The sequence below is a fragment of the Pollachius pollachius genome (assembly GCF_949987615.1).
Source record: "Pollachius pollachius genome assembly, chromosome: 10".
Classification (NCBI taxonomy): domain Eukaryota; kingdom Metazoa; phylum Chordata; class Actinopteri; order Gadiformes; family Gadidae; genus Pollachius; species Pollachius pollachius.
In genome coordinates, this window is record NC_136943.1 from 1,672,491 (window position 1) to 1,692,401 (window position 19,911).

At 47.8% G+C, this 19,911-nt stretch overlaps 1 protein-coding gene across 1 annotated transcript in view; it reads right to left on the minus strand.

Annotated features, from left to right (window-relative positions):
* Window positions 1-19,911, minus strand: part of diaph2 (diaphanous-related formin 2) — a gene marked incomplete at its 3' end in the record, with an annotated part of 344,437 nt that overhangs the window by 306,971 nt on the left and 17,555 nt on the right. Inside the window, exons 5-6 of the mRNA XM_079744815.1 lie at window positions 12,764-12,868; window positions 7,576-7,596 (exon numbers count right to left, since the gene is read on the minus strand). Coding sequence (XP_079600941.1) covers window positions 7,576-7,596; window positions 12,764-12,868 — 126 coding nt within the window. The remainder of the gene's footprint in view (window positions 1-7,575; window positions 7,597-12,763; window positions 12,869-19,911) is intronic.

Sequence of the window (19,911 nt, forward strand, 5' to 3'; positions counted from 1 at the left end):
GGCAACGCATGCCGCCTCCCTGGCCCCTGGACGGGCGAGGGAACCGTCTAAAGGAAGGCCCAAAGGCTCCGGTCTCGCCATCTTCCCCCATGTCAACAGGGTACGGCTCCAGAAAATAGGCAGAAGATGCCAGTGAGAACTGCGGTGTCTTCGGCCCCGCCCTGTCTGTCTGGTAAGTGGAAGGTAGAGCTATTGATCCAAGGAAGCAGAAGTATTTGAATGCAGTTGAGGCATTTCACACATCTTCTTCTGGCTAAGGATCAGGCTTCTTACAAATGGCATTAGCGGCAGACATAGTGGTGTGCTGTGAGGGCTGAGAGGATCCCATTAGGTCAATTCCACAGCAACAATGTCACTTTTCAGGCCCATTTGTACTGCGGCGAGCGGCTCTTTCGACGGGCGTCCACTGCCCCCAAGTGGTGGCCTTTGGTACTACAACACATGCAGGCTCTGTAGCCTGGTATTTGATCAGAAGCAACGATGACCAGCCTCTGTGTTTATGAGTGTGCATCAGCCTCACCAAGGCAGATGAACTTGGCATCAAGCGCGTTAATAACGTTGTAAATAAGCGTGATGACGGACCCGACCCCTCATCTATTCTCCTTTAGCACGCCACAAAGCCGGCCAGAGAACGACGGAGGACAGACAATCGGAAAAGAGATAAAACTTGAACGCTGCCATGTTTAAACGGGGACACATCTCCCCTGGGTGCCCATAACAGGGAAGTGCAAGCCAGACGATAACACAGCGAGTGATCCGGCCTTGATCATACGACCAATCATTACGGGGGGAGGGATCTGCCTGGGGAATCGACGGGTGAGGCTGTCCGTTGATGAGGCGATTATTCGGCTCTACTCCGGTGCGTCTGAGTATGACCGCGGTATACGAGCCCTGCTGCAGCCAGACGGGGAGGAGGACAACCTTGTTAGCACTGTGTTGTGCTGAGTGGACTGGCTGGCTCGGCGCGGGCCGCTCCCAGAGGCCCCTGCCGGGCTTACTGCTTGAGTAGAGGGGATTACAGGGGGCCGTCAATGTGTCTCTTTCAGAGCCCCACAGCTAGAACAATCGGGTTTCCTCTCACGTTGACCCGAGCGTCCCCCGTCCCTCTCTGGCTGAGAGGAGGAAGAGCAGACGAGGAGTGGACGTCTGAAGCAGCCCCCTGTGTGCCCCGACTCATTCAGAACATGCGTGAATGGGGTGTGGAGAGGAGATGATTAGCCTTTCACTGCTGACCAGGTCCACATATTGTCAGCCATTGTGGAGACGGACTGCGCCGGGGTAATATGGTAATAAAAACAATGTGGACGAGTGAAGAGATGCTCATATGAATCTGAACACGCTGCACACATTTTCAGTGGAACGCTTTATAGGGGCAGGCGATTTCCACATCATTTTTGCTCTGTTTTGTTCTCTATGCATGTGCGTTTGTGTGTCGGTATTTGTGGGCATGCGTGCACGTGTGCCGACGTGCGTGTGTTGTCGACGCGCACGGGTACGCGCGTGTGTTGGCGCGAGCGTGCGTGCGTGCGCGCATGTGCGAGGAGACGCAGGGGAATCAGAAAGCGAAGGGGGCAAATGAAGAACTCGAAGGAGCGGGCTGCTATAAAACGCGGAGAAAGGCAGAATTTCACAGCTGTGTGAACAGTTAAAGCAGATGCGATGTGATGCGATGGTGGACGCATACAGAGAGGCAGGTTGTAAAAATATGCCATAAACTTTATGGGGCCTAATGCAGCCTTCAGGACCCCCCCCGTCGTGCCGAGCAATGCTGACAGAGCCGGAGAGTGTGTGACTGAGCGGGGGGGGAGAGATGTGCCACTGGGAGTGGGGACGCCATTCACAAGCCCCATTACCAGTATGTCAGATACAATATGTATATGCATGAGTGTGTGTGTGTGTGTGTGTGTGTGTGTGTGTGTGTGTGTGTCTGTGTGTGTGTCTGTGTGTGTGTCTGTGTGTGTGTCTGTGTGTGTGTCTGTGTGTGTGTCTGTGTGTGTGTCTGTGTGTGTGTGCGTGCGTGCATTGCCACTACAGCTACATATTATAAAAAATAAAAAAAAACAGAATAAATAAAGCAGGACAAAAAGACAAAAAATGGCTTTCATCAAAAACGTGTTTCTGAACACAAAGCTTGGCGGTAATAACCGGGGAACCTAATACAAGGCTCAGAGAGCCACGAGGAAACGGGCAGGGAGGGAAGACAGGGGGCTGTTTACTCCATGCAAGGAGGACGCTGATCCACGCACGCACGTCAGACAGACACACTTTAAAGCCATAGTCCTTCTTTCAGATCCAAGAGCAGCGTACTGTGACCACTCTCTGCTTTCATCTTCCCTTCGACATAATGAAAGATGGCACTTTTTGATAGCAGAGGCCAGATTGTTCCTGCCTTTAAAAAGACATGTGTCATGGAAGGATGGAGCGAAGGAAGGATGGACTGAGGGAGGGAGGGAGGGAGGGAGGGAGGGAGGGAGGGGGCGAGAAAGGATGGAGGGAGGCAACTGGGGAGGGAGGGAGGGAGAAAGGGGGTGGAGGGGTTGAAGAAAGGATACACCAAAGACCGAAAGAACAAAAGAGAGAATGAAAAAGTATGAGAAGTATCACTCGTTGTACAGAAAGTTAACTTTGCTCCTTCTTTAGGTCGAACAACCACAAAGTTAGAAAAGCCATGTACGTTATATACGAATTACAGACTCCTTAATGCAGGTCTAATGGATACACACATCATATAGTTGTTCATCACTGTATGAAAACATGAGTAAATAAAGAAAACGGTTTCAATTTAAAAAGCAGTGGGCCAGGTTGGGCAGGTTATTAAAGGGAAATTCGTCAGTTTTCTACATTTAAAAATAATTCTTCTTTTTAAACCTGGGAGTGGAAACAGTTGGTAATATCAAGGTTTATGAGGAGAAATGGGTACTCTTGCACAATGCTGCTTGATTCAATTGTGATGCACTATTATTCAAATCTCCTCGCCTTTCCAAATCCAATATGAGCTCACCGGATTTTTAGAGCGCTGCAATGTATATTTATAAATAAATAAAGAATCTGCAGTCTGCAGGATAAATAATGAATCAATCACATCCCACTCGACATTTCTGAATTAGTGCTTGACGTGCAACTTCAATTGAATGCAGGAGCTAGCCGCAATGGAATCGGCTTACACGCCAAAGTGTTAATACAGGTTTAAGGAGCGCAAGAGCCCAAACAAAACCAGATCTGTCTTTCCCTTCGATCTCGGTGTCTTTTCCTTTGGTTACCTGTCTGAGCCGTAAGCACCTGGCTGACTGATTGTTCCCTGGTGGAGGAAAAAGGCAAAACTTCTCCTCAGTGTGGAACAATGCTATCAGAAACTCTGGTGCTCCTAAACAGAACGACAGTCCAGGAGGCTGAACCAACGGTTCAGAAGATATAGCAAAGCATTTACAACATCTACTACCAAACATCAAGCTGTTTCTGCCAGACAGATTTTTGCCATTGTCTATTTTTCAATAGGCATCGCAGCACGAATGACAGATAACCGAGCAGAGTTCAGCCGCAGCCAAGCATGAGTCTATAGAGTACAAAGGCAGCAGTCCTTCTGTGGTGGCGGTCTGTGGGGGTGTCAGAGTCCAACCTTCTCCCACAGTAATCAGGTCTATTACGGAGATCCATCTACGTTCATCTATCTTCAGAACTAATGTTGGAGGAGACGACTTCGCTTCAGATTACGGGACACAAATGTTTGTCCGTCAGTTTCCTTATATCTATATGTATATCTTTATATTTATATCTATCTATCTATGAATTTATATCTATATATATATCCATCTATAACTATATCTATCCATCTATATATAGATATATCCATTTGTATCTATATAGATATAGATAAAAAGAGATATATATGTATATATATATATAATTATAAACATGTATAGGGCCTATCGACTCTCAAATTGCATGCATATAATCATCATAATCAATTGAAATATTTGCCAGATAAACCAGAGAATTCCTTTCAGCTAATCAAACACAAACTATTCCGAAAGGCACTCCCGGAGCCGGCTACCTTGGTCTTAATCTAAGCATAAATCCACGTGAATACCAGCGAATGGGAATGTGAGTCACATACCATTGATGGTATGTGACACATGTGGACGTGGGGCGCACAAGAGGTGCTCAACACGCACCACCCAGTCTACTGGCATGTTGGAAACAAAATGTCTGTCACAATGTTTTTCCTTCCTTTTGTGAGCTTAAATCCCAGTGAAGGAAAGTCAGGAATGGAACGAGAGACAGATGTCGTATTTATTTCCTTTTTTTCTCTACTTTTTAGTTTCCGTCTGTGTCGGATGTTCTGTTTTCCCAACTCCACCTGTCTGATATGCCATCTTGTTTCCCCATTCTCTCCCTTCCTCCCCCCTCTGAGGCCCATCTCAAAGGCAGCCTATACCATATAGGAAGAGTTCACCTCTAGGCTAGAAGTGCTATAGGCATGCAGGGATTTGAAGGTCATTCACTACCAATTTTTAAGCAACAACTATAAATGAATGCACAACACGTGAATAAAACATGTGCCTTTTTAGGGTAGATATCAAGGATTTCAAGGCCGAATGAAAGGACTTTGAAGGAGATGTATCAAGGTTTGAACTTGTCATTGTTAGCACAGGCCACTGAACCAAACATAAAAATGATAAACTATTTGGTGACTGGCAGTTTATTTTCTGTCTGATAACTCTGAAAACACCTGTGCTCCAGTGCCCTTCCTTTTATACTGGGAAGACTCAAAAGCTGAAGATGAAATCTTCTAAGTTGTGGTTCACAACTTGGAGAAAGTGTTTCTTAACGGTGATCAGAAAGTGAGGGATGCTCAGTTCTGTGCATGCAGCTTGTGTGAAAATGAGGTTGATTATTTCATTTTTCCCCAATTCACTTTATATTGCTTTTGATCAGGGTCCGTGCATGTCTGGGCGTCTTCGGCACGAACCTAAACAAACCAAAGAGGCGAACACTGACGAGTTGCTATGGTAACGGTACGGCGCTGTCAACACTGTAGGTACCGCATGCATCGGTGTGATGTGATTTACACAAGAAACAGCACTAAGGCGTAGCCGCTGGCTCCAAGCTGCCGACCACGGCCTATCCCTCCGGAAGCTGGGATAGAAACGCCAGCTCCCGACACGACACCGCGGAGGCGTCGGCCTACATCGCTGCTAGAACAAATTCCAACCGCGATTTCAATTTTAGTGTCAAACGATCACAAAATTAACATAATCAAGTTTTTTTTTTTTTTTAATGTAATGTTTTATAGAAAGGGCAGAACAGCTGGATTCATATCTGTATAGTATTTTCGATTGGAACATTTTTTTTTGACCATTTTGTGTATTTTTTTAAGGGATTAATAATCGGGATTATGATTTTTTCCATAATCAAGCAGCCGTAGGTCCTCCCCGTCCCCTCGGGGTCCCCCCGTCCCTTCCAGCGCGGCCGTGGTTGTGGGAGCGTCGCTCCGACCCAATTACAGCTCCTTCACACCGCGGCCCTCACGGCCTCGCCCGCCGTTGCTGGGGGGGGGGCAACGGCCCGGACCGAGCCGTGGGCGCGGCCGAGCTCCCTCTAGACGGCCCCCAGCAACACCCTTCCTCCGGCAGCCGTGTGAAAAACACCGGCGCTGACAGCGTGAAAATGGGAATCCGGCTCACCACCAGCCGAGCGGTGAGCCGGACGTGCTCCGGGCGAGCGGCGGCTAACCCGGACTAAGCGCCCTCCCCTCGGCCTCTGCAGCGCCTCACAAGAGCCTCCTCCTGTCGGAAAGAGAGACTGACAGCTCGGCGCGCCTCAGCCCGGCGCGGGAGACGCTCCGGGGTCACCGGGGGTCGGGCCGAACGCCCGGTCGCTCCACTTCAGCTGGGGTGGAAAACTCCTCGGTAACCACCGGGGTTTGTCCGCCGACACCGTTCTGACACGGTTTGGCGAACTTCTGAAAGTAGGTCTCCGCACCTCGGATGAGTGGCCGTGATACGGGCAGGGTGGACTCTGTCATATTCCATTTACCCGGCACAATGTGACCAGCGCAGCAGATCGGGAGCTACCGGCGTCCGTCGCCGCCACACACACACACACACACACACACACACACACACACACACACACACACACACACACACACACACCGCACACACAGCCCAAACCGGCTCTTTCTGCAGACATAACAAAGCACAAAAGTACCGACGGACAAAGACGGAGGAAAAGCAATCGATACAAAATGGCTCCTTGTAAAGTGCCTGAAAGCCGCAGGTTTGTCTGGGTCCACAGCCGGTCACGGGGCCAGGTCACAGAGTGCTGCTTTAGCGTGTCCCTGTTCCTGTTAAGCTTTACGGTTCTCTTAATCCTAAGGAAAAGCTCGCAGAGCAATGGAACACCATTATTGGTGACAATTCAGCCTCCACACAATGCAATAACCGAGGGTTTTTCCTCCCCACCCCCCCCCCCCACCCCTTCGTTTTCTTCCTGAAAGCCCCTCAAAAAACCGTGCCCAGCTATTTACAAAAGGCAATAGGGTGTTTCTTTGTGAGGAGTTGACAGAGCAAATCTGCAATTGCCGCATTACAGTGTAGAGAAATGAAGAAATATTGGCAATCTGTTGACAGTGTATATTTATAAAGATTACTGGGCCTTTTGTAAACCAGAGAGAGGGAAAGAGAATTGCCAGCAAAAACAAAAACAAGGGCATCCATTTGTGAGATGACATGCCTTAATGTTTCAGAACAGATATGGAGATGTTGACTACGCATTCAAATTCAGAAGCCTTGAAAGAAGCCACTGAATTAAAGCGGGCAAATATCTTTCAGAAAAACAAGCAGTTTATATCTCCTTTGCTGTAATAGTGTACAGTGTGTGAATGTTTTTGTGCGTGTGTGTGTGCATGCATTGGTGTCTGTGTGCGTTGGTGTTCGTGTGTGTATAAACACCCAAAGCCATATTAAGTGATATATTTTCTATAAGAGCGCTATTCCACAGACAAAATGATCATACTACAATTCAGTTATGAAGCAAAACATTTCACTAAACAGATTACATTGCAGATAACCGTAATTTGTGCATAAACTGATGCTCATTGTTGCCAGTTCACTATTCAAATGCTAATAGGTATTCCACGACAATCCCTTTTTCAAAAGAAAAACAGCCAAACCCACAAAGGACTTGCTAGTTTATTTTCCTGATGCATCATTTCTAAATCCTTTGTCGGAAAGGGTTGGCATTCATTTGGCCCAAAATGTATTTTATGGCATTATTTTTCATTATTTTTAATTACAGCTATTAGCAGTATCAGGCTAGGGGGGTCAAAAGGAAACCGTCCGAGCCATGATGACATCGCTTCTGAATTCTCGAACATACAAATACACAGCAGAATATACACAGCCGCACAAGATGGGGGGGGGGGGGAGAAGGAGGAGCAGCCAGGTGAGGAGGGAGGGGAAATAAGGTAGAGGGGGGAGGGAGGGGAAAGGGAGAGAGAGAGAGTAAAAAGGGGGGAGGCATGATACATTGGAAGAACAAGGCACGGAGGCCGAATAAATAAGAGCGACTTACCGTAACTTTGCTCCCAGTTATCTGCATGCAGCGGTCAGCGGAGAGGGGGGGTGGGAGTTAATGTGCAAAAAGACACAAACATTACAATCATTAGTAGGCCAGAGACTCGCGTCCACAGTACACACATAGAAGCATTGAGGTAACACGGGTCCCAGCAGACCCGCACACTGGCACGCCGGGATACTTTCATCGGATAACAGGAGATTTTTAAGTCATTTCTTAATTTATGCTTTAAAACAAACGTGCCAGCGCTGGGGCGCTGCAGGGGGACGGAACTGCAACGGCGTTCAACATCTGGCAGTTCATTTGTAGAGTGAAAGGAAAAGGGGTAAACAATGTATTTGTTAGCAGGGATACTTCTTAATAGAAAGGGGCAAAAAGCGCGCAATGCTGTAAAGGAGAAGAAATAACCACAAAGAAGGCAGCTTAGTTGATTCTTCCCAAGCGAGGGGGAGAGAATGTGTCCTCGGCCATCACTCATGGGTGGGCATTCGTCTCCGTTACGAAACAAACAGCGCTCCTTGTTGACCGTGTGGGCTGCCCAGACCGGACATCCCACCTACGCTCTGACCAATCAGCTGGCCCCGCTGGGAAGGCGTCACATCTGGGTTACGACGCCACCGCGGGGTGGCGACGGTAACCTTGTTGTGTGTCAATAGCGTTAGGCTCTTATTCTTTATCGCCGCAACGGTGGTGCTGGTATCACAGTGGGAGTGTGTGTGTGTGTGTGTGTGTGTGTGTGTGTGTGTGTGTGTGTGTGTGTGTGTGTGTGTGTGTGTGTGTGTGTGTGTGTGTGTGTGTGTGTGTGTGTGTGTGTGTGTGCCTGCCTGCCAAAGAAATGTATCCTACTATGCCACGGAGTACTTCTTCACACTGCATGGTTCAAAGAAAATGGCCGTTGATTATCCAAAGTAAACGTCTCCCATTGCGTCCCCCCCCCCCCCCCCCCCTCTCTTTAATTTATCTTTAATCTTTCCTCCCATCCACCTATCCATCTCCTCCTCTCCCTCTTGCTGGACAGTTCCCTATTAATCTTTCCGCCTTTTGAATTTTTTAGTGCCGCCAGAGCTTCATCATTCAGCGGCCATTTGAGGTTTAACTTCATGTCTTTGTTCCTCTCACAATGGTTTGTGGCAGACAGAAAGCGAGCTAGTAATGTGCCATTGGCTTCACTCGCTCGCTCCCCTTTAACCCTGCAGCCTCCGGTGAATGCACTGCACACACGCACATGCAAATTAACACACACATGCAAATTAACAAACAAATGCAAATTAACACACACACTTCTAATTTTGGGACTTTCAACTTGTGTGTACCTTGAAGTAAGTAACAATGGTGCCAGTAAAATACCTTGTTGTGTTTTGTGGTTTGCTACTTTCTTGATTATGATAATGAGCAGATATGTTAAATTGAATTTGCAGTCAGGTAGGCGCTTGTGGGAAAAACATACGCTAACATCACATTTTTTATTTTATTCGGCAATGCAACACCTTGTTCCAACTAGCAAGGTGGCAAAACTCCATTCAGAGCCTTTGAGAAAGAACCAAGGCGATGTAATCATTAGAAAGGATGTTGAGGTATTACCTCATGCAAGACACTAATGAGCATGTGGTGTATTGTTATAAAGAAGCATAAACAGACTGAAAATACACTTAAAAAGACACAGCCGATTGTCATATGCAAGTGTCAAACAAAGCCATTTATAGTGTGGTAATTAATTAAATCAAACTGAACATTTTTATTTAGATGTATTAAATGCCCCAAACTGAGCTTCACTCTCTCGGGGACGATCTGGTCTTAGTGCAAATATAGTTACCTATCCTCGCCAATGAAAATACAACTAAATGAAACAGAAATATGGAATTAGAAAGAGGAAATTATTATCAGAAAGAGGAAATATCAGTGCATTCCGCTTACAGGTTCAAGCTGTCATACCTTCCCTGAACAGCACTGCACGTTGGAAAGGGAACCCATCAATGACAAGAAGCCAGGAAGCGGGCACGTTTGTCAGCACACTCAAAAAAATTAATGATTGCATTAGCGTGGAAGACCTGCTGTGGCATTTTACTAACACTGGCACACATCTATTAGAGAAACAGAGCGAGAGACCATGCACGGAGAGAGAGAGAGAGAGAGAGAGAGAGAGAGAGAGAGAGAGAGAGAGAGAGAGAGAGAGAGACAGAGACAGAGAGAGAGAGAGATGATGGAGAGAGGCAGCTGATCATGCACCGCTGGCGGTCAAGGACGTTCACAGACTCTCTCCTAGCAGAGCAGCCCGTCTAGGATCTATAGGAGGATACATTGTATTCAAATGAATGAGGTCAGCACATAGCGCTCCTTTGAAAAAGAACACTCCGTTTTGGGTCAGGGGTAATTCACCGGACTCCTGCTGAGACTCCCTGGTATTGCAGGGGGGGGGAGTAAGAAAATAATACAGAGGAAAATAAATAGGTTGAGATTGGGCAGAAGTAAATACACTAATAATCAGCCTGTTGGTGATTATTTCAAGCTATATTTAAGTAGTCTACAGGGGAAAGCGAGAGGCTATTTTTCCTCCAGAATGATGAGGAGGAGAGGGATGGTGGTGTGGTGAAAGAGGAAAATCAAAGGCAAACGCAGGCAACATCAGCAGAGGCTATTTGAGGCCTATGGTTTAGAATGTGTTCTTTCTTGGAAGAATATCAAACTACATGGAGGACAAGGTTGTTGGCTTTCAGAGCAGCACTCTAACTGTATGTGCTGTTTGTTGCTCGTCTGAGCAGGTCTGTTGAGTTGTTGTGAGACCAGGGGGAAAAAAAGGAGTACAACTTGGTGAGAGTTGAACCCTTTCTCTGAAAGCCATCTCTCCATCTCTTCAGCTAGCCTTGTAGCTTATTAGGCGTTAAAAGATTTGGATCATAGATGTTGAGGCCCGGTGACATTCACCAATACTCAGACCGACGCATCTGTACCCCTTTGATGTTGGGATAACATTAAAAACAATAAAAATGTGATAAAAAATGAAGGGGTGCGGGGGATTATTTTATGATATAATAGAATGAAACGTAGAATGAAACATATTAATCTTGTCTGAACTTCCAAGAGAAGAAGGAATAGATTGTAACGGCATGTGAGACCTAAGCCAGATCACCTTTAGCGAAGAAGATACCAGCGATTGGAGCACATCAAAAATACAGAGCCATGCAGAAACAGAACCACTACTTACACTCCCTGATTAAGTTTGGATGGAAACCCGTCATATTAATATAAGTGCACCGTAGTCGACACCTGTAAATTATTGATTTGTATTTTTAGTTTACTGGGACTTAAAAGAAAACGGATACTTTTCTCAAAACACCCTGAATTATTCAGAGCGTTATAGCAATCGTTGATATAACTTCCCCCGAAAAAGTATGTGGCTAAATTTAAAAAAAACGGATTTTGTAAGCATTAAAATGTATTACACTTATCTACACAGACTTATAAAAGGCAGCTCTTAATACTGCTGCTGGCTCTCGCCAATAATATTTCTTTGTGTTCAATAATATGAAAACCTAATCATCTTAAGCATAGCCCCCTGGGGGCGCGACACACTCAGGCGGTTTAGAGGTATTTCACAAAGGCTTCAGACTGCAAGACTCCACTCTCTCTAGTCTAAACCAATAAATGTTGTAACTGGTATTTCTTCATCTTTAGGGAGGTCAACAGGAGCTTGTGTGTCAATAAAATATCTATTCAGTGGAAATAGTAGCAGCCACCTTGGAAAGTGCATCTGGTAGTCTGTAGCCGTCCTGCTGGGTCATCATGTCTTTTATCAACTGTGTCCATAAAGACATAAAAAGATGTAATGTCGCCGTCTTAGGAAGGGTATTTGGTATTCTTTTTTGTCACCCTCACTGTCTCGTCTCATGCGAATCTTCTTCTGTGTGTGTGGCCGTGCATACGTGTGTGTGCGTGTGTGTGCGTGTGTGTGTGCATGTGTGTGCGTATGTGGCAGTGCAAACGTGTGTGCGCGTTTGTGGCCGTGCCTACATTTATGTGTGTGTGTGCGTGCATACGTGTGTGTGTGTGTGTTGGCTGACATCCCCTACACTTCAACACTATAACTGAGATCCAATCCTGTCTTTTCTGGGGCTCTGGAAAATGAGCGCGTGGCTCGGCAGACGTGCGGCCTGTCCCCTTTTTTTTTGTTCCCCGTCTTTTCACTACACAGATTAAGTTATTCATTTGAATAATATATCAGCGCTCACAAAGCCTAATGGCTCCTGCGAAGAATTCAATCATCTCTGATAATCATCATTATCAATAATGGCAGTTAATTACCATAACAATGAGAAGGGTAATAAATGATGTTGTCACGAGGAGGTGCCACCAGGGTCGGTGAGCGACCAGCGTGGAAATCACTTTGCTCTGCTCCCCGTGTGTCGATCTAGCCTCCCCTCGTCGCAGCAGCATGGTGAAGATTACAGGGGAATTATGATGGAGACACCCCGGGATTAGCTCTTAAATCCACTGACTTATCTGCCATTATTGGTTAAGAGTGATGAGCGCGTCGTGTTCCATATTGCCGTGCAGGAGCCGGTGCGGTTCTTTCATGAGACCGAGGCAATATGAGCAGCGGAGGGCCCGAGCGGTCCGACAAGAGGGGCTGCGTCGACAGCCCCCCCGGAGGACCGGAGGAAACACACCAGGAACAAATGAACGCCGCAAATCAAGTGCCGAGGAAGAGGAGCAGGAGAGGGGAAGGCAAGAGAGAGAGGGGGGGACAGAGAGGGAGAGAGACACATACACACAGACAGAGAGAGAGGGAGAGACACACACATACACACACACACACACACAAAGACAAAGAGAGAGGGAGAGAGAGGGACGCACAGACAAACACACAAACAGAGACAGACAGAGAGACACACACACACAGAAACAGAGACAGACAAAGAGACACACACACAGAAACAGAGACAGACAGAGAGACACACACACACAGAAACAGAGACACACACACACAGACACACAGACACACCGAGGAGGAGACACAGGGAGAGAAACAGAGCGCTGAAGCAGCGGATCAGGAGAAACTCATTATTCCGCAGGTTTACAGAATGTCACGATATTTCATCCCGCCCACAACAACCACACAGTTCCTGTTCCCCAGTCCTCGGATGGCGCGGCCGGGTGAGAGGAAGGAGCGCCGCACTGCACTACTTACAGATTTGGAAGTGGCCGAGATGTACTGGACCACCATCTCTCGCTTGGTGCTGAGGTCCTTCCCACGCAGAGGAGCCTTCCGGTCCTCGTTCAGGTTCATGTCCTCCTGGGGAGAGGAAGAGGAGGAACACAGGAGTGTGGAGGAGGATGCGCACTGCTGGAGACCGCGGAGCTAGCCGTTGTCACGTTGGCCTTTGATTCAGGCCACAGCATGGATACATAACACTACGGAAGAACCCAAAATGTATACCTACTGATAACATATTATCGGTACGGAAATTCACAAGCTAATACTGATGGCTATATAGTTATTTTTTTATCACAGCAACACGCCAAGAAAACAACCAATATGAATTTTGGTTATATGAATTCTGAATTTTTTATTATTATTGGCATGCTCAGCCAACAAGAGCATACAAGACACCATTATAAAACATAGACAGACCAAAAACCAAAAGATGCTAAACAATACTAACATTAACGATATAAATGTTAGTATATCCGTTATATACTTTAAATTAATGTTAAATTCATTGACAGTATTTGAGAGGGGTGACAACAGCTATTTTGTGAACGTTATTTGCAGGGGGAATAGCCACGTTTTCCGTAGACTAAGCTATACTCGGCAGGATTTCTCCTCCCTACATTATTTACCCACTCTACTTCACACCTCTGAACTCAAAGAATGCATCGTGTGATTTTACAAAACCGACAAGCTTTCTGGGTCTATATTTGACGCTCGGAAAACACAACCTTCTGTATATCTCAACGCAGCGGTCGCCTCAGAAAGTTTGGAGGAATTGAACTTCTAATGAAGGGTCCGATCCACCGTGCCTCCACACTGCAGCTGGAGGAAGGGCTTTCAAGTCCTCCAACAAAACAATCACACATTCAGGACTCGCCATCGGCCGACTACAAAACTGATGGAGAGAGCAGGCTACTGGCCAAAACAAAAACATAAAACCACACATAGAATCCTCAATAAAAACCACATGTATTTATGGTTGAAGCCCAGTTCTTTTTTTTTTTTTACAGGGGGGGGGGCTATGCTGTTTCACCAATGAATTCTTAGCCTACCATCCGTCCCTTCAAGACGGGATGCAATTGGAAAGCAAGGTCGAACGCCCCTCATCTGCATTGCATCTCTCCCTCTTCATTTGTACGAATCACACGTTGCAGCAACAGGTTATGAACGCAGGCGTAATTAGTGGTGGTAACAAAGGCTGTTCTGCTAGGTAGGAGTGTGAGAGTGTGTGTGTGTGTGTGTGTGTGTGTGTGTGTGTGTGTGTGTGTGTGTGTGTGTGTGTGTGTGTGTGTGTGTGTGTGTGTGTGTGTTTGTGCGTGCGTGCGTGCCTGCGTGCAGGGAGGGGGTGTCGTTGATGAGTGACAGCACAGAACGAAACAACACCGCAAAGCAACGGGACTGTGCGGGCGTGCGGCGAGATGGCGCCCCCCCCCGATAGCGTCTGGGTGGCGGTCTCCCCGTCTTATTGAGCGCATTACCTTGGTGCTACTCTCGTTCTGCATCACAAAAGACAGGCCTTTCATGTGATGGAGCCGAGGGGACGGAGCGAAGGCTGGACCAAGCACTAAAAGCTAGGAAATGACATGATGATTAGGATAGAGGACGGGGTGGTGGGTGTTGGTGGGGGGAGGTGTTTATCAGGAACACTCTTGCACAAAGAGATGGACGGAATAAAGGGAAGGAGGATGGGGGGATGGGGGTGAGCGTCCTATTCAAGAGTTGTTGTTTTTTAGTTTCGTTTTTTTTTTATCTGAGGGCGGATGGGTGCTGTGGAACAATGCTGCCCTCTGCTGGAGAAGGAGAGAGCAGGACTTGCGGGCCGTAGCAGTGATCTGGCAGCACATGGACCTCGTCGCGGTCAAGTGCGGCAGCAACCCGCAATGCAAACCCCCCCCCCCTGTATTAGTGCACCCCTATGTCTGGGAGAGAGCTGCATCACGCGGCGCTGTGGATATAGCGCTGCAGCGTCTGCTCCGGGGTTAAATATCAAGAGCGCGGGCAAGCCTCCCCTCCCTCAGCGTCATGACCCAAATTCCGATTCCATTCCATTATCCACTGTATTCCCTCAACTGAATACTGCAGAAGCCATAAACACCCCTTTCATGGCGGCAGTAAACTTCCAAGGTTCGACCGGCGAGAAGTCCTTTTTAAATTCATCTCCGAGGCCTGCTAATTCCGCCACTTAATTGGCATTCAGAGAACGAGCTGCAACGTGACGGGGAGAAGAAAGAACCTGCTGCGGGAGAGAGGGAGGAGAGCCGGGGCCTTGGGGACATTTATCAGGGGCAAGCTGGAGGAACCAGACCCCCCTGTTCCGCCTCTAAAATGATTTATGCTCAGTTATTAATTACTGCCTCCTAGGCTGCACTAAATGAAACCGTCACGAGATATCTTAAGACAAGGCTGTGTGGGTAATGCAAAAGATCACATTGGAGAGGCTAGCCGTGAAAGTCATGCTATGCACACCAAAGTATTATTGGCTGTTCCTGCCGTCTCATGCTCTTCCCTCCGCAGAACCCGACTCAATTATAAGTGCATGCGGCTGACGCTGATCTGGATCTGTCCGCGCTCCTCTTGACCTGCTCCTCGGGGAGCGAGAGCCACCCCTCCCCAAGTACGATTTTAAATAAAACCACGGCTCAGACTGCTGAAAGAAATGGGTTTCCTGAACAGAAATAAATCCAGACTGCGGCTGGAAAAAGATCATTGCATTGATCCCGGCCCGACGTACGGGGGCGTCCGAGGGCAACGGGCGTCCGAAGGCGTTTACCTTCAGGCGGACGTAATGAATGGCTGCCATCATATCGGGATGTTGCCAGAATGGACCTGGATGGGAGCCAGGGTTTGGGGAAAGTGGATTTAAGAGGAGTGGAGCGAGGTGAGGTTTGTTTTTCCACCGACGATGATGAATCAATTATTTTCCTCACTGCCCCCCAAGTTTGATTCATGGGGTGGGGCATGAGGGGTATACACACACACACACTAACACACACACACACACACACACACACACACACACACACACACACACACACACACACACACACACACACACACAGTGGCATTGCTACTGTTGGCTGGGCCCTTTCACAGCCCCCCAGCATAGCGTAACTGTTAAGGGATCACATCGGAGCTTATTACTAACGGTGTTCCTGTAGGGCGTAGAGAGGCATGTAAAAGCCTCACACGAGTCCCAACCACACTGCAAAACTACATTTCTCATTTCTCCAGCCTCTCTCCTTCTCTCTCTCCTTCTCTCTCTCCTTCTCTCTCTCTCTCTCTCTCTCTCTCTCTCTCTCTGAACAGCCATAAACACACAGTGGAGACTTCACACACCGCAGCATTCACACCGGACGAATAGCAAAAGCACGTTGGATGGCTGACGCCAGATCTCTGGTGACGAGAAAGCTGTGATTGTGCCCTTTTTAGCGTTAGCTGTCCGATAAAAGCCCCATCTGGACGGATCTGCAATTGTGCTTCTGGCACATTAGGAAGAAAAAATGGGCACTAAACGTAGCAATATTTGTAGTGTTAGTCGGCAGGGCAGAAGGCGTTAGACGGCAGGGTCAGCGCTCTGAATGGAAATAAAACAGATTGCCGTGTCAAGGTTGTCAGACGGAGCGGTGCTGGTTTTTGCTGAGCGCTAGGTAAACTTTAATATGTGATCTCGTCCGTCTTGCCATCACAAAAGACGTGCATTAATAGTCCGTTGCTGCCCCCCCCCCCTCTCTCCACGAGTCACTGCCAATGAACGTTTCCCCCGTGCTGCATTTTAATCACATGTACACCGGTGCAGCCATGCACGGCCTGAGAGCACCGGGAGGCGACATGCACTGTCCACTCAAGTGCAATATGCTGATCGCGATACGCCCTTCAAAGCCAGGCCCCGAGTGTGGAGCTACCCAATATTGTTTAACTTTGGTATGAATTACAGGGCCGCCGTCTAGGATGGTTAGCTTCAAATATATACTTCGAAGAGTTCCTTAAACTGTGCCCACCGAGGAGTGGGTGAGCGGCCTACGTTCTCCCTGCGGCCTTTAATGACCTGTCGGTAATGGGCTATATGATGGCAGAGCTTTGAGGTGCACAGATCAATGGCTGGACCATTTTCTTAAAGTAAGGAAATATGTTTGCACCACTCCCTAGTCATTAATTCACAGTAGGTGGTCGTACTAATGCCACAGGCCAGCACTTCGTTTGAAGCAAAAAAAGTTCCAAACGGCATGTTACATTCAGAACCGATGACTGTACTGAACAATTTCTGTACAGTGTAGTGTGTTAGGTGCGCGTTTCTGTGTGCATTCTTGTGTGTGTCTGTGCCAGTGTGGACTTATTTCCTTGAGTAAGTGTGCTCGTACGTGTGTGTGTGTGTGTGTGTGTGTGTATGTGTGTCTGTCTATTGGCATTTAACTATTTCGCCAAGTTTAGAAAACTTTGCACACTTTTAGTGTCATTTGCGATGGCTGCAACGTATTTTGTTTATTTTCTTTCCTTCATATTTTTTTTCGGATTTCGTTACTCTAATTATACTTTGTACCCCCGCGAGTCAGAGGCTGTCCAGTGTCGAGCCAGCACACATGCCTTCTCTTGCTGCCTGTCACTGCGCAAATTGAAGCCCGGGCTTAATGTCACGCCAGTGTGAGCACAAACATAGTAATTGAAGAGTGAACTGAGTGACAGGGATGAACAGCAGCCTTAGACCCATGAGCAACAACCAGGAGCCATGGCCATATATATCTCTGCCCTGGCAATGAAGACCATTGTATGGGGGAAATAAAAGGCAGGGCTGCCCATCTCTAGCTAAGCTCCCCCACACACACGCACACACAATGAGACGCAATGGTATACACACACACACACACACACACACACAAACACACACACAGACAGACAGACAGACACACACACAGACACACACACACCTATTCTATGAAGCCAGAGTAATATAGCTCACTACTTCAAAGGGGTGAGCTGAAGGCCTTTTTTGTTGTAGTTCAATCCTAAGAGCAAGAGCTGATTACAATGGCCTGGAAGATGCCAGCGTGAAAGAGTTTTCAGTTGACCTTCCAACCGGGTACGAGTTGAACTTTTGAAATATTCAGCGTTCACGCTGAGCGATGCTCGGGTAACACGCAGGCAACCTAAAATCCAGGATGATTGCCACAGTTAACGATGAAATATTCATCCTCCTTTAGAGCTCAAATCATTATTTCGGGTTGTACTTGGATATTGGGTTTCTGCTGCAACGGCAACAGTTATGCACAGCAAAATACAAGTGTTGTGTTTTGTATGATTGCATTATTGATCAAACCCGCGATCATGAGCGACGAGGGGTCATGCATCTCCAGCAGAGGGTGCTGTTTATACCCACCGTGGAGACGGCTGTGCTTGGCGTAAAAGATTAACTACTCTCAGCGCTCGACACTTCTTGGCGGCAACCAACGCATCAATTAAACATTTTTGTCGCCGTGTTTGCTCTGCAAGCGGCGTCAGGCTGGCTTCGAGATGTCACTAGTACCACCCCCCCCCCCCCCCTCGATGTTAAAACCAGAGACAAGAGCTCTCCGAAGGACCGACAGCCATGCTCTGTAACGGCACCGAGATGACATTAAAACGAGTGTGAATAACGCACAAGCGGGGGGGCGACAGGTGACGTGACGTGATCATGTCACCCCCCCCCCCCCATACACCCAGAGCTGGGGTTCGGCGCCCGCCGTCGTCTGGTGATGAGCGTCTCAAGGACGCGCTTGGCTGTTGACGGTTGAAGACTCGCAGCGCTCTCACGTCTGGAAGTGAAAAAACACTAGGTTCCTCTTCGGATGACGTGAACCTGACATGACTGCTGGGTGATGTGGGGGCACGGGGGGGGGGGGCGGTGTGGACGAGAGACAATGGTCAAGCATAACAAGTAGATTACGAGGAGGCTAAACAGAGCACTATTGTGCCTCGGGCAGAGCGGTTTGTTTCATGCGTGCCACAGGTCGGCCCTAGGGGTCTACTTTGGCAGGGGGAAAATAACATTTATTGTCTTTGCATCAACCATTTTTTTTTTTGCCTTCACTCGTCTAATCTGAAACATCCTTCTCGGTTTGAAGAAAAAAATATACCGGGGAAATCATCACGGAATGACTTCCTTCCTCCGGTGCCCCCTTTGTTTTATAGTCGGCGTGACTCTCAGCCTAGGGAGCCTGAATCAAGGGGCGTAGTGATAAGTAGTGATAAGTAGTGATAAGGCGTGCCGGGGCTGCACGCCTGGCTGTCTCCGTGCGTGTGATCTACGTGCTCCGGCGCTAAGCATCTGTGTGAGCTGGGCGTGGCGACCGGGCTCCGCGCCGTGAACCATCTAAGCGCTGTATTAGACACAGAGACGAGGCACACAGCTGCAGCACGGTAAAGGGAAGAAAGGCAAACCGGCGCTCCTTTGAGATCAGTCGAGCTACAACTCTGACAGACTAACTCTAAAGGGGGGAGTTTTGACAAACCGTGTTACAGTACCAGATCGCTTCCTTTGATGGCGGCGCTCACTGTCTCGTGTCGCGTGGCAGGGCGGCGTCGGCGGCTCACGTTCCTCCAGGTAGAACTGACAACGCTCTGATGATTACACCCTTCACGCGGGCTGCCGCAACACCTCGTCTTTGATCAACACACGGATCTAATCTTGTACCTAATACTGGCTTGTGTATCGGAGATGGGGCTTGAATATACTGTCACTTGAGATTAGAACGTGCATTCAATGGCCAGGTGTTGATGAAGAAGGCGTATACGAGGTGTGTGTACAGTTCCAGTGGGTTTTGACCTCCAGGTCAACCCAAACGGGCCTCCCCACTTCCTTTGGGTCTTTCACATCCCGATACGAAACTCCTGCCAGAGCTGTGCTGCCCATGTGCAATGGCTCTCGCTTTACGGCAAACAAAACATAACAAGCGGGCAAAGAAAATGTGACACATTTCCTCAACTCGAAGGTTTGTACTGGCTGCTAACACTCACTTTAGTAACAAACGGATACACTGGGTGAAACAAATTATACCGTTGTTGATTAACTTTTTTTTTTAATAAGTAGCATACTAAGAGAGCAAGATTCGCAATAATTGTGACTTTGTTTAAAATACATTTTTAAACAATTA